This window comes from Cyprinodon tularosa, unplaced genomic scaffold (genome assembly GCF_016077235.1).
Source record: "Cyprinodon tularosa strain WSP-4 unplaced genomic scaffold, ASM1607723v1 ctg82, whole genome shotgun sequence".
In the NCBI taxonomy this organism is placed as follows: Eukaryota; Metazoa; Chordata; class Actinopteri; order Cyprinodontiformes; family Cyprinodontidae; genus Cyprinodon; species Cyprinodon tularosa.
The window spans coordinates 193,355-211,895 of record NW_024039585.1 but is presented as its reverse complement, the minus strand read 5'-3'; the positions used below and the strand labels follow the sequence as shown (position 1 = coordinate 211,895).

At 35.9% G+C, this 18,541-nt stretch overlaps 1 protein-coding gene across 2 annotated transcripts; it reads right to left on the bottom strand.

Moving 5' to 3' along the window:
• Positions 1–780: 780 nt before the first annotated feature.
• Positions 781–17,937, bottom strand: alkal1 (ALK and LTK ligand 1). 2 transcript variants are annotated; one of them, XM_038272134.1, is made up of 6 exons: positions 17,309–17,937; positions 16,782–17,063; positions 8,995–9,048; positions 6,931–7,014; positions 3,756–3,829; positions 781–1,252 (listed from the first exon to the last, which is right to left on the bottom strand). In XM_038272134.1, exons 2-5 carry the CDS (start codon positions 17,050–17,052, stop codon positions 3,765–3,767), a joined length of 474 nt encoding a protein of 157 aa, XP_038128062.1. In that variant the 5' UTR covers positions 17,053–17,063; positions 17,309–17,937; the 3' UTR covers positions 781–1,252; positions 3,756–3,764. The 2 variants fall into 2 exon arrangements, with proteins under 2 accessions (XP_038128062.1, XP_038128063.1); XM_038272135.1 differs by having other exon boundaries at positions 6,931–7,011; positions 17,309–17,936.
• Between the last annotated feature and the right edge of the window lie 604 nt (positions 17,938–18,541).

Here is an 18,541-nt window from a genome sequence, read left to right as displayed (position 1 = left end):
ATTTTCTAAGTACAGAGTGTTATTTTTTATTTTTTTTTGTATTTCCAATAGATATAAAAATGTTTGGCTTGAAGACAAGTGAACTGAGATGCGTGTGAGATCTGTTTCAGCTTTCACTCTCATGCAACAGGTGCTCTGAGGCTCAACGTTTCTAACACTTAAAACAGTTTTGACATAACATCAGTCATTTCCCTTGACTGCATTTAAAAGTTTCCACACCGAAGTGTTTGTTGCACTAAACAGATGTTTTTGAGCATTCAACTTGTGTTTTTCGGGAGCTTTTCTTATCTACAGAATTCTTTTTTTCTTTTGGCTGAGCTAGGATTGCTCAACCTCCTGTTAAGTCCAAGCCATCTGATAGCCAGGATTAAGTGAGTGGCTGCAAACATTAAAGTCTGCCAGACGTTTTGCAATGACTTCCTGTAAAAAGGGAGTTTAAGGGGCGGATTTAGGAATTATATCACCTGCTTTGAGCAGCAAGGCCAGCAGCAGCTAAAATAGTGCTGAAAACGGCTAACCAAATATTTGACCCCCCCTCCAAAAAAACGTCTTGTATGGTTGTGATGAAACCCAGCTTCTTTTGGAGCCTTTTCACGAATTCTAATGAGCTGAAAACAGCTTTTGTTTGTTAAAAGTGAAACACATGGAGATAAATACACCACATGCTGTGCCAAGAACGAGCGGCCCACTCCCGAGGGCTCCATCTGCAGACTCACCCATCGCTCTTCCTGACTGCACTGCTTGCATGAATCTTAAAGAAACGCAAAACCTCCTGTGCTTCAGTATTCTTTATTTAATAATGCAGTGAATTATCACCGTGATCCTTATCTTATATGGTCTCATTGTCAACAATCACTCAAGTGCCAAATAAAATGTGATGAAGACAGATGGATTATAATGTCATCAAAATAGCAAAAGTAGAATTTATATAGAAAATAAAGGAAATACGTTTTCTCTCCATCACTCACAACTCTTATAACCAAAATAATCATATTTTAATGACTGTTAAATCATCACAGTACATATATATCTTTTCAATAAATAGATGCATTAGATATTAAATTATCTGCTTACAAATACATGGTGCATTTCATAAAAAAAATGTCTATTTTCATTTTAGGTTATGACACAGAGAACAACAAAAATATAGACACTATAAACACACACACACAAAAAACTGCTCTCATGTCTGCTGTGGATTTGAAGGCACTTCCTTGGCGACACATTGATCCCTCTTCCGTTATATGGGGACCTGAAATTTAAATTGCAAAACAAAAATGTATGATTAAATATAACAGTGTTAGTGATTTCTGCATGTTTCAAAGCTCTATATTTAAACCCTGTTGCTCATTACTGGACGTGGAAATTTTTTCACACGATAACATCTTTTCTAGGAAGTCATGTCAGCTTCTAAAGAGGGGTCATTATTGGGCAGCCGAAGTTCACAGAAAAATGACCAGAATTACTGAATCATGACTCATTTCATACGTCTTCTGAATTTCGTCAATTGTGACACACCTGAGCTCTCAGAACAGAGCAGACAGGATCTTATTATCTGATTCCTGAGGATGTGTCAGCCTCTTCAATTATATTATAACCACCTAAACCAAATGACCATGAATGACCACTTAGGAAGATGAACTTGTGCGTGGCAATCACTCATCAGGATAGTTCTAATTGCATTCAATGTGAACACATGCTTTTACCTATGTTAGATTTAAAACCATCTAGACAGCAGAGAAATTGCAGTTTTTCAAAGCCTGCCTTAACAAAGGGATGACTACATATGCTGAATGATTTCACTGACGACAGTCATGGGCCTTCCTTTGACCTCAGGCATGTAGTGTGCTGCACATGTTTCTGACAAACCTGGTAATGCTTGGTATCATCTAAAGGCATTAAACACTTTACAATAACCATCCTTACACCATTTATAAATGGTAAAGATACTATTTTTTAATGATTAACAGATACTTTAGTAATGTTTAATAATTTATGAACTGCATCCAAACCATCTATAAAAGGTAAATAGATCGTATTGCCCTACCATGTTAGTTTAGCAAAAACCATAACATCAGTGGACTTAACACCTGAACCTAGACTTTATTTTTATTCTGACTCTCCCTGTCATGTAGCTCTTACCATCTAACGTCAATGGACTTAATATATTAATAAATGATCTATTCACCTTTTAGATGCAGTTTATAAATGATCAAACATTAGTAAACTATCATTACTATTCATATTTGTTGGTTATTGTAAAGTGTAACTATATTCATTTATAAAAGAAAGGTAAGGAAATGTATTTGGGTTTGGAAAATGTATTTGCTCCTTTACTTACATCTTCTGTTTTAAATTTCTGCCACTCTTAGACAAGTTCAAATCCTTTAACAAATATCAGGAATAAATTCATATACTATAATAATAATAATAATAATAATAGAACTTTATTGATCTCACATTGGACAAATTTACTTCTGCATTTAACCCATTCCCTTGGGGAGCAGTGGGCAGCCTTCTTGGAGCGCCTGGGGAGCAGTGTGGGGTTAAGGGTTTTGCTCAGAGACCCAGAGTGTCAGTCTGTGGGAGTGGGGCTCGAACTCAGAACCTCAGGATTCCAAGCTCAATGCCCTAAACACTAGGCCGCCACTCCCCCAAATAATCATTATTACCCAAATAATTGCAAATAGCAGGTTTCAAATAATTGAAATCAACCTGATTCTGTGTGAGAAATAAATGTAGTTTTGTATTTTTCCCGATGTGTCATTATAATATGCCTATAATTGTTCGCTCTAAGAGGAGGCACGTTTTTGTTCAATGTTTCTTTGGAGTATTTTGGACAACTACAAGGATTTTATTTGGACGTAATAAAGGATTTTCAAGCCTGAATGGCCACTGTAAGGTCATGCAAAAGTATCTCAATCAAATGTTTAAGTCCCAATTTCCTGATAAGGTCCTTCAAATATTTTTATGCCATTAAGAAATGGAGCTTCTGTTATACTTGGAGGACAGATTTTTGTTGGAGCTCAAGGTCATAATCAGACAGTTAGACTTTCTCATTTAGGAGAATCTATGTCAGGGTTTTTCTGCATTTTCATTTAAGAGACATGGTTCTGGGTTTTGCAACAAGGTTGAAGGTCAAGCTCAACAAAACCACAGGCAACTAAAAGTAAATGTTAGTGTTAAAATTAGTTAAGATTTTATTCTAGCATGACAACATTTCAGGGATCAGATCATATTCTATACAAGATCCTAATTTTTATTGATTACAGGAATGATCAGTGTTATTTATCCCTTAGCAAAAAGTAAATCATTGAAGTATACTAAAAGTGCACTAATTTCATAATTAAAATCAGGCAGTGCACTTAGAGTTTACTTATTCTAAACTATATTTCATATATTTAACAATAGTATAGTCAAGTGTACTTGACTATACTATTGTTTACTAAAGTATACTTTAAGTATACTTTAGTAAATTTAAAAATGTCCCAATTTAGTTCGAAGAAGTATTACTTTAGTAATACTTCAAGTACACTAAAAGTACATTGTTCGGTATACTTTCTAAACTTATACTTAAGTATTCTTAATAGAATTTACTTCAAGTATACTACTTTTTGCTAAGGGATAACAATAGATTCATATTAAAGTAAATCTCTTCTACACAAAGTTTACATCACACTGTTAATTATTGCTTTTATAGAAAATAATTTTTAAAAACCCAGAGTTAAAGTAGAAATAAAGAAAAGATTACTCACATACAAAACCTATGACTGCATGCAGAGTGGACTCATTGCTAATCTTGTTAGCAATCTTGCACACCTTTTGTAATCTAAAAGAAAGAAACAATGAAAGAATGGTCATTAGCAGTTTCAAATCAAATACTACAATTCAAAGAACAGGTTTCTTAAATACAGCAACTCTGCAGAGAATGAAAAATATTTGTTGAATAGTATACTATCTATAACTTAGAAATAGCCATGAGCCAGAAATTGATTTTGAATGACCGTGTTTCATTTTCATCTTTATGAAGAAATAATCCAGAAACTGCTTTTTAAAGGTTCATAAAATTATTGCAAACTGGGTAAATTAAGCGAGTAGCATCAATGGCCACAACCATTAAAAATGTTTTATTTTTATTTTTTTGCTGCTTATTTCTTCATAAATAGAAAGTACATTTACATCTGTATTAATTTGTCAGTTTAACCCATCACTTCCCAACAACCTCGAGCTGCAATGGCGGATAATGCTGGTAAATACAAATAGAAATAAGTAGAACTTGAAATATTACACTTTTAGAACCCAAGGGTGTTGACCTAAAATGTCTATTTGAAATTCATCAAAACATATCATGCTGCAGGCCGTTCCTGTTTGACTGATATATGTTGATAATGAAAAAGAAAAACATCTTTATTTAAATAAAAATGTATGCATAGGTTTTTCCTTAACGTTTGTCATATGGCCTATGTTTCTCCTCCTTTTTTTTTTTTTTTAAGCTTTGCCATAATTATTATATTGTATTTTCTATTTTTTTTTTTTACTTCCATAAATACGTTAAGGGCTTCATAGCTCTGTTCCTCATGTGGTCAAAGCTGATAGGTGACCAAAGTTACACTGAGAGGAAGGCCCCGCTCACTTAGACTAGGTCTTTTGAAGAATCATGAATTTAGAGACACCCCTACAAGACAACGTCTGGATATGATGAGGATGTTCACTCAGCTTCTTCGGTCGGCCAATGGTGAGCCCTGTTCCTTATGGAGCCAAAGCATGCTCTACAGTACAAAATAAAATAATTACCGAGCATAAGAAATTATCACAAGGTTCTCAAAATGTTGTGATCTACAAAATGTTGTGATTCATTATATCGTGCAAGTAATTTCCTAAATTGTTAAAAGTCTTGCAGTCTTCATCTATTTTGTTAAGATATCTAACTATTTGTACCAATTTGACTTTTTGTGTTAGGCAGGTCATAAAACTCACATTAAAGACAAATATCTGTCTCTAAATGTTTGTCACAGTGGAAAGATTCAGGGTGCCTGGGCAAATCTTAATGAACACAAGTCTAGACTGGAAATCAACAAATACATTACAAAGATAATAAGGCTTCAACTGACTTTATAGCGATCGTGCTAATGTGATAAATATTGGCTGCCTGAGCTAAGGACTGCTCCTGATATCTATTGTTGCTCATCCTAATCCACCACCAGGAGGCTCACAGCTGGAACCAAAACCTGAGCTGAAAAACTTGCAAAGTTCTATGGACATAAGCTCATTGGAACTGGATAAAAATATTATAAACATATGTTCTCTTGTAAGATAAATTTATGTCTGTGCCTCCTTTGAACACACACATACAACCACATAATTTTCAATTCCCTTTGGGCTTTTAGCAATTGTTGCAACAGCTTTGATAGTTCACAGCGTCCATGGGTGGGATGACTTGGACTAATGTGAAGGTACTTTTGAATTTAGTGGACTTGCTGGATTTTTGGAGACAAATGACTATTAAGACAGAATCCATGGAGCCTTTATCTATGCTTTTGTCACTCTGTTCAGGTTTGTAAGGAGCTCTGTGTCCTGCTGTTTGTTCTCAGGATGGATTTAAATTTTGATAATTTTACCTTTTGTTTATTAATTTCAGTTATTTTGGCTTTAAATCCATCACTGCTAAAACATAGCCTGTAGTTTTTAAAAACTATCTTTCCTTCCTATCTAAGGCAGTCACATGGAAAAGCTTGTGTGATGCTGCCATCATATATATAAGTTATGAGGCAAAAAAAGAAATAACTTATATGTAACAAAAAAAATCTGCAGGGAAACACCTGGACAACCAGGAGCATTTTAAATACAAGAATCATCTACACTGTAAACTTAGCCATGAAAAAATAATTTATAAACATCCAAAAAGCATTTAAAACAATTAAACACTCATAGAGTTGTGCGCTATTAAATGTATCCATTCGTCAGGATCAATTATCGGCCGTCAGTACTTGGTTAGGATTAGGGTTACCTGGCCCCTTTTTAGATTAAAATCCACATTTTTACTGTTTGTGTGCTGGAATTTCCTCTCCCATTGGCACAATTTGAAAGATTCTAAAGAAAAAAAAGCATCTCAGTTTTTCAAACAGGATAAAACAAAGTATACCTGTGTGGGAGAAGCCTTTGCATGTGTGAGAGCAGGCTTTAGCTCAGCTAAAACTATTTACAGCATTTTCATAAACTGTTGATTGCATTCATTAATGTCAAATGTAGCGCAACAAATTTAGCATTATTGGGGTATTATTAGATATAGGGCCAGGTTGGGTTAGATACCCTTTTTTTGCATTAAAATATTGAAACATTATTCAAAAACTGCTTTTTTGGATTAAGTCTATTGTCTGTTATTAAAACACATAATTAGGACAAAAAAGCACCTAAAAAATCTGTTGGTTTTGTTCTTTTTAAGGGTAATGAGCATACTAAGCATTTGACTTGCTATTTTAGAGGTTTCCTCGTTTGAAAATGTAAGACCTCATGAAGAGAATCACGAAATGACTTTAAAACAGCTAAACACTTTCTTTTACTTTATTGATGTCTTGATGCAGAGCAATAAAACTGTCAATTATAAATTGATGTATGTTATCAATGTACAGTTGTAATTTCATCTAAAATGCACTTAAGTTGATATGAAGATAAAAAAAAAAAATGAAAAGAAAATTAAAAAGAAAAAAGAACCCGTTAGTAATCCATCCATAAATCTATATGATAAAATAACTTGACCGTTCTGCCAACAACTGTTTTCTCACATAAAACAATGCCAGCAATGTAATAGCAAAAACATATTTTCTGGGCAATTAAGAGACAAAATTTCATGAAAGGAAAAAAATTAGGCGCATGAAAAGAAAATGACTGTAAAGAATAATTTTCAGCAGAATAAAAAAGGCAAATACACACATGCTGGTCTGGAGCAATCCCTTGTGGTGTGGTAAAGTCTGTGGAAGTGTGTTTTACACTCTGACGAGAACTTGACATGTCCTGCTTGAGAAAAGAAAAGTTCACATTAGGTAAAATAAAACAGACGTCATGTGAACTAAAGTGATATTTTTGTTCTCTTCAGGAATTGATGTCGTTTTGAGGCTTCACTTTGGAGAACATTTTGCTAGTTGGTTTTCATCCACTGCTTTTCCTAAATATGTACAATTCATTGTCAAATATCCTTTTTTGGTCAAAAACTAAACATTATATTAATGACACGAATTTTATGGCTGATTTCCAAACTCTAATGCTTTTATTTATTTATTTTTAGCAGATTTTGAGTTTTCTTTCTGAAATATGACGTAAAATATAAAAAAGAATATTGAAAAGCTTTTTATTCCAGTGCTTTTGTCTGAAGGAGCTCAGTAACTACTTATCATACGAAAACATTTTACTATCATTTTGCCATTCTACAGAGTCTTTAATACCTTAACTTAGCAACGCTGAAAATAATAATACAGCAGTCTCTGTGTATATTACCACATGAACAAGCTGCCAACATTTCCATATCCAATTTTTTCCATTGCTGAGAGAAGTTAAAAGCTTCAAGGGATAAAACACTACTTTTCTTTACTCCTTTACTTTCTGTTAACTACTAAATGTATTGCGTTCTACTGAAGCATTTATGAACCATAGACATGTCTCAAATTGCAAAACAAACAATGTTTGAAATTAGTAAACTGTGGGATTTGCTTTATGCTCTGATGCTAACCACTCTGACAACAGTGTCTTAAGCTCCATATTGTCTGTTTACTTGCAGATAAGTCTTTAATTATTCTGTATGCTAAAGGGCTAAGCCATTTAAATCAAGTGTTTTGGGTCACATACTGTACACTGGCCATCTTTTGTTTTATGTGTGCTACTAATTCATTCCACTGCAACCTTTTACGGGGGCTGATGAGTACTTTGTAACTGCAACCATATTTGAGCTTGTGCTTCCTTTGCTTTCCCAGCCAGAGCTCTAACTTCAGAGGGTTTTTTTTGTTTTTTTTTTGCAACTGGGAATTTGACTTCCAAATACAAATAGAATGCACAATTAGTATAATTTACTGACAGGAAAAGCTCCAAATTTTTAGAACAGTGGTCTCCATCCAGGACCAAAAATCCAGCCCATCTGAAAGTCGTCTAGTTCTAGTCATCAGCCAATTCCTCTGTTAAGATGTGACTCAGAAGAAAAGTATCCTAAAGTAAGGACCTGAACAGTAACCTAAACAATACTCCAGGTACCCAAGGAGATCTGGGCCTTAATAAAACTAGTAGAAAGGGGTATTAAAAAAAAAAAAAAATCTTTCTTCAGTTTTCTTGCATAGCGTGTTGAATAAATGCTGCCCTGGTATTACCTAACACTGATTCTTGAGCAATCTATTTGGCCACATATCTATCCAGCTTATGCTTTGTAAAAAAAAACAACAACAAACAGTGAGAAACACCCCATATTGTAAACTAGCAGTATCCCATTGTAAATATTGTAAAGTGGTCAGTTTTTAACTGTACTTGGAGTGAAGTACAACCAAGTTGTTAGCTATAATTACATCTAAGATTTTCTGCATCAATGATTATGCTTCCAGCTTTTCATACCAATAATGAAGTCTACTAACAGGTCCTAAGACAAATAATCAGCTTAGCTTAGCAATGCCTTCAACTTAATTCTGTCAGTTTCAGACCATGTGCTGTTTCTTTAAACTACTGCCTTGCAGCTATGCCAGACGACCCCATTCTGACCCAAAAAAGAACAGTGCTTTCTACAACTTTACTATGCTGTATATTGACTTGCAGGAATGAAAATGTCTTTCTAAGAGGGGCAAAACTGAGAGATCCCTGCCAAAGTTGCATGGGATTGATGCCAAATATGTTCTTGAAGTTGTTTCCCAGATAAAACAGTTTACAATGCCTGCCAACTGCAACAGAGAATCACAGCTAAAATGTTTGCATTTGTTAGAGGATTTACTTTTGATCTATTTTCTTTAGTGGAGATCTTCTTACCTCCAAAATGCTGAATGAATTTGTCCTTCAGGTGTGCATCTCTGGGAACAATATCTGAAACAAAAACCAGTCGTGAGGTTTTACAGCTGAACCGTGTATAAGGCCTTCAATCATATATGGTATTTAATTGGAGGCCTTTCTATAACCAGATTTGGGTGCAAAGGGACAACTAGTGCTGAGAGAAATCATATTGACAAAACTGCATTGCCTTACAAATGGATTAAAACCTTAGGATTATTTCATTTTATGTTTCATTCTTCATTTTGCCACCTTACCTATGCTATTGTAAGGCACTTTATTAAAATTTGAATTAATAAATATTTTACAGATACACCCCCATGTTAAATAAAAAAAAAATTCGTAGCTTTATAAGCATATATATACAGTAAGTTTGGACATACCTTCTCAATCAAACAGTTTTCCTTATTTTCATGACTTTGAAAATTGTAGTTTCACACTGAAGGCTTCACAACTATGAATTAACACTTGGAATTATATACTTGACAAAAAAGTGTAAAACAACTGAAAATATGTTTCATATTCTAGGTTCTTGAAAGTGGCCACCTTTAAAAGGCAGTCACCTGAAATGTTTTTCCAAAAGTCTGGAAAGAATTCACAGAAATGCTTCGCACTTGTTGGCAAAATATATGTATATTTATATTCATATACATATATTACATAATTAAATATATATATATATATAAAAGAAAAATAACACTCTCTCTCACTATATATATATATACATATATCATATATTATTATATATATTATATATTATTATATATTTATGTATAATTATATATATTTATATATATATAATATATATTTATGTATAATTATATATATTTATATATATATATAAATATTGAGATATATATATATTAAAAAAAATCTCTGTCTTACTATATATATGTATATATATTATATATACATACAGATATATATATATAGACTGTAGGCCTGGCTTGCTGCTAAGTCTGTCCACCTGTTAGTGCCTTGGAGGAGGGATCAGCCCTCTCTGCTAGCCAAAGATGGTAAACTCAGAGCGAATCAGAAAGTAATCACTAGATTTGTTGCTGGTCCATCCATACATCAATCCATTCGTTGCTGGTTCATCCATACATCAATCCATTCGTTACTGGTTCATCCATACATCAATCCATTCGTTGCTGGTTCATCCATACATCAATCCATTATCTTACACGCCTATCCCATGTGGGGTCGCGAGGGGTGCTGGTGCCTATCTCCAGCTGTCTACGGGAGAGAGGCGGGGTACACCCTGGACAGGTCGCCAGTTGATCGCAGGGCAACACAGAGACAAACAGGACAAACAACCTTTCAACCACACACACACACCTAAGGGGACTTTAGAGAAGCCTATTAACCTAAAAGTCATGTTTTTGGACTGTGGGAGGAAGCCAGAGTACCCAGAGAGAACCCAAACATGCTCAGGGAGAACATGCAAACTCCATGCAGAAAGACCCCAGGGTAGGAACTGAACTCAGAACCTTTTGCTGCAAGGCAGCAGTACTACCCACTGCGCAACTGAGCAGCCCTCAGTCTCTAGATCACTGAATATAACAACAAAGTCTAAACAGGCAACAGTGGCATTACTTGGATTGAAGCCCATACCGAGTTGCCTCACAGAGAAAACTCAGCTCCCGCATTTGAATATAGGAAAAGAATTTAAAGACACAGAAATATAAAGAGCCCAAAAATAAAAACAGGAGCAACCAAGAGCAATTTAATGTAGAGGTCTTTCAATGGGGTCTTTACAAACCCCTACTTAGGTTGAGTAATGGTGTGTAAAAAATCCTGCTTCAAGATCTCTACCCACTGGTCTCCACCAACCCTTTTCCATTTCTCACCTATTTTATCCACTCAGCAGCACACCCACTCAAGAATGATCGCCATCAGATCTTACCTGAAGCTGCATTCTAAAGACAAGGTTAAATATGATAAGATAGTTATTCACAATTACAGTCAGGACACTTCATTACAGCAATCAGAAGTCACTTAAGTTAGTATTGCTTTGGTGTGTGTCAGGATTCTGTGTCTCGTGCTCTGCTGATTCTCTTCCGCAGGTGACTGTTGTTGACAGGTGGGCGTGGCCCCGCACCTTCGGTTTGTTGGGGCTGCTCTGGCTGGAGCTTAAAAGGAGTTTTCAGTCAGCTAAAAGACATGTTAGACCGTTGTGGTACGCCTAGGCCACTGTCCAGTCGACAGTTCTTTGTTCCTGTGAGTTAAACGTTTTAAATTCCTAGTTCTAACTCTTTTCTCCTGTCTCTCTCAGTTCATCGTGCTTTGAATTTCTCACCCATCGTGTCAACGTGCGCTTAGGACTGGTTCCTGAATCCCAGCTGCCCAGATTCTGCTCTGGCATTCCCCTCAAGCCCCCTTGGTGTTACCGAGCTGGACAAGAGAACCCCCTTTTCTGGATTCCCTCTGGTTCCTTCAGCTGCTCCTCGAAACTGTCTCTGCTGTGGTGCTGCTCGGGCTCCAGCTTATGATGCATACACTAGCCCACCTGTCACTCAGCCATCTCCTCCCATTGGAAAGCAGTGAGTCACAGAATCCCATCTTCCACTCACCCTCCCCGGATAAGTTATCCGTACCTGTTGGTAAGCGAAGTGGCATCAGCGCAGATCTCCCATACTCTACTAGTGTTAATCAGTGTCCTATTTCCTCTTGCAGTGCTCCTAACTCTGACGTTCCGAACCTCGCCTGCAGCTCACGTAGTGAGCTATTCATATCTGTGTATAGCCTAAATAAACATCTTTAACTGCTCCTTGTTCCTTCTTCTCCGACTGTGTCTGCATGTGGGCCAAACGCAGTGTGTAGATTTGCCAAAACAATGTCAGGCTCCATATTTTGACAAGCTCCTCCCTGATCTGACTACTGATGACATGTTTTTCTACACCTTTTCATTCCCCTTGCTTTTCTAGGTGGCGTCCTGAAGCCAGCGTGGGCTAAACTGATAATTGTTTCTTCTTCTGATTTTGACAGAATGAATGGATCCCACTTTGGATGGAGCAACATTTCTTTTTTGAAAAATTCAAGTCCTAATATGGTCTGACAATTCCAAGTCAAGACCAGAAAGCAGAGATGTAGTTTAACACATATCTGCAGCTTCTCTACTGTTACCCACAGGTATTGAATAGAGTGAGAATGAAATAGATGAGGAAAAAAACTAAATGGAGAAAATGATGAAAACTTCATGAAAATTAATACAACTCTAGTTCAGTAACATAATTAGACATATGCAACTGATTAAATATGAGCTTTCTCTTCTAAAGATGTTAGATGATAACTTGATTTTTTATCGTTAGATTGATTTCTTTTTTTCTCTAAAACCTGGATGCAACATAATGATTATATAAGTATCAATGAATAAACTCCTTGTAGTTATTCAAATTTGCATATTTCAAGAAATTCAGGCCTAGGGAGGGGTAGCAAACACCCTTTATTCTGATTTATTAATTAATCCAAAACCAATAAATACAACAATCTTTATTTATTGTAACCCTTTGTTCCCCTACCCAAATTGTAAGATTGTGTTGTACATCAGGCCATTACGTTCCTTTTTAGATTTGTTTTCAAATTCCCATCTAATTTGGTTACAGTAAATACTGATAAAGTCAGTATAGTGGGGAATTTTAATGTTCATGTTTAGAACGAACATGATAGCTCAAATGCAGTCTGATACTATCTTAGAGTCAAGTTGCTTTGTTCAAAATGTACACAGACCCACACATATTTGTTTTTATACTTTGGACCTTGTTCCTACATGTGGCATTGATTATAAAAAATAACAGTATTTTCTCACAACCTTGTCCAATCTAACTGCTTTAAATAACCTTTGACTTTAAATTCACTAAGTGCTCTCCGCATCAAGGTTTTACCTTAGCAGATCGATATCAGACAATGCATTAGCAAATTTAATTAATCTATTCCCTGTTTAATTTCCCCTGTACCACAGAAAAACACTGCAGAGGGATGTGATTTAATTTCTCCCCCTTCAAAAAATTGATTGTCTTGTTTATGATGATACCTCCTCCTTTTTGTCCTTTTTCTTGTATTACACTTTATACAGCCCATGGAAATGATGGACTTTATTCATGAGAGGCTGTAATTGTGGTTTAATTTAGAGCTTCTAGGAAGCTGGAGACACAACAGCATAATTCCTTAAAAATGTTCAAGCTCATTAAGATTAAAATTCTCAATTTTATCTTGGTCTGAAAACTGAGTGGACCACTTCCATGTGAGGTTTACTCTGTCCTAAAGTCTTGATTTCTAGCTCTGGGTGCATGCTTAGAGTTTTTTCCTTGCTCGAAGAAGAAGCTCTCGCTCATCCTCAATTCTATTGTAATGATCTTACCTAGCTTCCATCTTTCTGCTAAAGAAAAGAATTCCTAAACGTGATGCTACCACTTCAATGTCTTGCCATGGTAATGGTGTTTTCATGGTAGTGTGAAGTGATATTTTTTTCTGTTGCTTACATTTACCAATGTAAATGCTATATGCAATTTTGTTTTGTCCCACTCATGGATTTTGATACACTTGAACCATAGGTTCTTATGGCTTTCTGTCAAAAGTAGTATATTTTATGTCAATGTTGCATGAATGTCAGATTTCTGGAGTGCAAGCCTACTGTTCCTCCTACCAACATTTTCTTACTTTTCAGTAGAGGTGAGTATTGGCATGAGTGTTGCAATTCGATACATGTCGCGATAATTGGGTCACAATACGATATTATCACGATATTGCAGTATCACAATATATTGCCATATTTTCCCCAGCTATCAAAATCAAATGATGAGATAAAACAGCAAGTGCTGTATATTTACATCAGAAAATATTGATTAGGTATTATTATCCATGTTGTTTGGGGTTTTCTTTCACTGTAATTGCCTCAAATACAGATTTGGTGCTGCACGCACAGTTAAAGGGCTCCACAGCGCTTTCTGCCAGAGTGGTGGTGCAGAGGTAGCCCATTTTTCCATCAATGCTTTATGTACCAGTAACCATTTGTTTTTTAAATCGATACTAAGAAGTGAAAGATCGATATTATATTGGGTAGCCAAATATCACGATATATCGCCAAAACGATTATTTCCCACACCCCTACTTTTGAGTCTGTAAATCTTTGAAGGTTTTCCAAAGTCACCATGGGATTTCAGTTACTTCTCTGACTCATGTCTTTTTCCCTATCTGTCAGTTTAGGTAGTGTGCACTTATGTCATGCTCTTTCTATTAAAAAAAAATATTAGAACAATACTTTTGGGATACTATTCTGTAACCTAACCCTCCTTTTACATTTTTACCTTTTTGCCAACTTTGGCTTGACCTGTTTGCTGTGTTTCTTGGTTCTAATGATACTGTTTGTTTACTAATACTTTCAAACAAACCTTTAGGACTTAAAACATCAGGATTCATACTAAGAGTCTCAATAGAGGTATAGTAATACTGATGTTGAGGCGATGTTATATGCTAAAAACGCGGTAAATTTATTTGTATTGGTCTGTCATATATAATGCTACCAATAGGGATCGTGGTTTGAGTTTGTATCATGACAAAATGTGAAAGGTTAAAGGGGTAAAAAAGCTTTTTCAATGTGTTTTATAACCTGCAAAGGTCCAAGACACAACAGTAATGTTGACAGCTTAAAGAGATTATTGTTTCGGGATTTAATGCTAATCATAAAGGGTCCTTGTAATACTTGGTTGATTGCACTTTAGACTCCAGAGTCAGTAGAATGTAATCTGGTCACATCAAGGAAACTATGAAAGAGAGCCTTTTGGCCATTCTGTAAACCAGCAAACTTAACATAGCTCTTAGGTAAAAAAAAAACAAAAAAAAAGTATGCCTTTAAAGCGTTCAAGGATACTCAAAAACATAAAGCATACAAACATTTCTAAGTAGCCAAAGCCTATGCAGATTTCTTTCAAATGAATCATTCACTACATACATTCCCCTGTTTTTCCTGAAGAATAAAAGATGAGGAGTTGCCTCATACAAAGAAAACAGATATAAAACACATGTTTATACTTGTTTTATATTCGTTTCACCACAGCTTTCATTCTGATGACACATCAATGGCTTAAGAAGAACTCACTAGGAAAAACTCAAGGACTTCTTACTTTGTTTCAAACTCCCCTCATTGCTTGATGATTGTTCTTTTAATGGTGTCGCACGCACCAGTGCTAATACGCTGCCTCTTACAGCCTCAAAAGATAAATTCCATCCAGTCACTGGTCTGAGAAAGGTACTTTTTCAATCGAGCAAGATGGGGCCAAGACTTTGAGCTTAGTGATGTCTGTTCATCATCATTAAGGCATGATCTAAGTCATAGGGATCAGTATAAGCACATTTTGTTCTTTTTCCACAATACCGTCTGCAGAGATGGCAAAAGTACTCACTTTCCGTACTTGAGTAAAAGTACAGATACTTGTGTTAAAAAATACTCTAGTAAAAGTGGAAGTACTAATTAAACTTCTTTACTCAAGTAAAAGTAACAAAGTACAGGCTTGTAAATTTACTTAAAGTATAAAAGTAAAAGTAGAAACCACTTTTTTCATGCCGTTGCCTACATTTTAAATGGATGTCTGCCAATAGGACTAGATCTCCGTTGTGTTCATTTTCAATCATCTACTATACTACTATGCTATCGCCACCGCCACCAAGCTGCAATGATTTGCCGCGAATGAATACCACCAAATCTGTCGATTCATCTTGTAGTGGTGCGTCAAATGCAACGTAAATTCCCATCCAATTAGATTGAATTTGGTATTGATGACGTGAAAAATAATAACGGTAACTCCATTGAAATGATTCAAAACTAAAGTAACAAGCCAATTTTTAAAAATGTAAGGAGTAGAAAGTACAGATATTTGTGTAAAAATGTAAGGAGTAGAAGTAAAAAGTCGCCATAAAAATAAGTAGTAAAGTAAAGTAAAAATATCAGAAAAATCTACTTGAGTACAGTAACGAAGTATTTGTACTTCGTTACTTCCCATCTCTGACCGTCTGGTGCTATACTTAAGAACATTATTATTCCTTTTTTTTATCTCAGCAAAGTTTCTGCCTGAGAACCCCTGAAAATATGAACAACAAACTGGACATAAAGCTCAAATAAGCTTAAGAAACTGAATGCCACATTCAATATCTTTCTAAGACGATTATATGGTTTAGTAATGAAACATTTTATGGCAGGATTAAACACAGAAATCAATCACAAATCTTATGCATAGAACTTGGAAGTGAAGACTATAAGCGACGTCATTCATGTTTAAGGATGCCCAATGAATCACACTGAATGATTCATTCATAAGTTTAACCCCCCAACGCTCCTCCTCCAGTAATTGATGTTACGTTTCACCACTGATCAGTCATTCACTGTTAAACCAGGGGGATGATGTGTGTGTCCAGAACACGTGAAGGAGACATATCTAATCAGAGTAAGTGTGATCTAAACTCTTTGTCTTGCACATATGAAGATTACCTCTATTAAATACATTATATAATCACTGCAAATTGAACGGCCCACATTATGTCAAACAGCTATGGACACTTTGCCCTTTACTAAGATGGTTTATAGTTAGAAAAGTGTGCAGACCTCTTGAATTAACTTGAAAAATAAACATAATTTGAAGTTTGTGTGGCCAAACCAAAGAAAGCCCTTATATTGGTTGTGCAGCACTGATCAGACAAATGACAGCTGTCTCCAACAGTAGAACAGGGATTTTGCTTTCATCATCAGGTCCTAAAAATAAATCCTATCAGCTTACCAATGAGTCTACTGTTATCCAGCCTAGGGACATACAAAGGCTTTTCCCAGGAGGAGGACTTCAAGTCTTGTGCTGAGGTGTGGAGTCCACCACCACAACGCCTTGACATGGGCTTGTCCCGCTGCTGGCTGTCCTTAATAACCTGTAAAATTAGATCCAATAGGGTCCTTCTCTCATTCTGCTTGGCCTCTTTGCTGTCCATACACTGACCCGAGGTGATTAGCAGAAAGGAGATGGTCAACAGTATGTGCCATTTCCTCTCCCCATGCATGGCTTGACTGTCTGAAAACAAAATTAAGTTTGATTACAGTAAGAAAGTTGAGAGCTTTTTTGAAGAAAAGACTGACAGACATTTGCGTGAGAACATAAAATAATAAAAAATAAAATAAAATCTATCTATGGACTGTATCTAATGTAACAGAAGCAAATATTCTGGACAGATATTGTCTGATGGGAAACAGGTTGGGCAAGACATGTGTATGATTTTCTAAATAAAACCAATTGTTTTAAATAAATCTAAAACTCACCGGATGAAGAGATCCTTATGTCCTGGAGAGTGGACACAGTTGTCTTAAGCAAAATCTTCCAGGCGTAGTCTGCGGTTCCGATAAGAGAGAGAAAGAGCACCCTGCAGAATGTGCTCAACGCCGTCTTTCTTGAAAAATTGCGTAGCTATTTATACCAAGTGCCACCTTCTTGAAGCTAATACAATCGATTTCGAGTGGGTGGCAAAGCGATCTTGACATCTTCGGTGTGTATTTTTCCCCCCTCTTTTGTCCCAGAAACATATGTTCATATTGGCGTGCGCCACACTTTTACGCACAACGACACGACGAGTTTAATTCTCAAATAGTTCGATTCCATCAAATAAAAATGTTGATCCGTTTGAGATGAAGTGTTTGAAGGTCTTGAAAAGAGAATAAAACGCGCTTTAAGATGGTTAAAAAGAACCAGACGCACGAAAAGGACTGAAGCGCAACAGCGCGCAGTGAAGTAGTTTTCCAAAAGGGAGCAACTTGTTGGATGCTGGATGCAGAGAACTGGAGAATCTGAGGGCCTGTAAGCTTCCAACCGAGCTGTCAGCGTGCCGATGTTTTTGTTCACTGATATCCAAGTCTTGTGACCTCCTAAGCGCTGCAGCGAAAGCGTCTCCAGGATCACCCATCCGGCCAGATCCTCCCCATCACAAGCCTTTTAGTGTTATCCAACTTGGAAGAAATGTCGTTGTGTGCAATGATCTATTTAAAACATGAATTGTTATAAGGTAAAAAATAAATAAATAAATAAATAAAGCTCTGATTTTCCTACTTCAATTAGTGATACGATAAATAAAAAGACTAATGCACAAAGGAGGACTTCTTAATGTTGGTAATCCGCAGTTCAAGCATGAGTCAAACTACATTAAAGAAACAACTGTCTTCATTCTGAAGGATAACGGTGCGTTTAAATGAATTAGAATAACTTTAACTTGTATCCATGTCAGTAGGCTATCTAATTCTAGAGAGTAAAACATATAGTCAATAGTCTATATGCATTGAGATATTCCCCGTGTTCATTTAAGTTAATTGAGGTGATTTTGTCTTACAGGTAATTAAACAAAATCTTTGGGTTTGTAGAGCCTATGAAAAATGCTTGTTTGGCTCCTTAACAATATGTGCATGTGTAAAATTCATTTAGGATGAATTACTACATCTATGTTAAATAGTTAATGAAGTCCAGGTTCATTACAGGGCAGTTTTTTTCTTGTGTGTAGTGTTGAC

Coding starts and splice junctions, on each gene's coding strand:
- alkal1 (XM_038272134.1), bottom strand. CDS start 17,052: ATGCATGGGGAGAGGAAATGGCACATACTGTTGACCATCTCCTTTCTG. Junction 7,015..8,994: donor ATTCATTCAGCATTTTGGAG/GTAAGAAGATCT, acceptor TCTTTTCTCAAG/CAGGACATGTCAAGTTCTCG. Junction 3,830..6,930: donor GGATTGCTCCAGACCAGCAT/GTGTGTATTTGC, acceptor TCTTTCTTTTAG/ATTACAAAAGGTGTGCAAGA.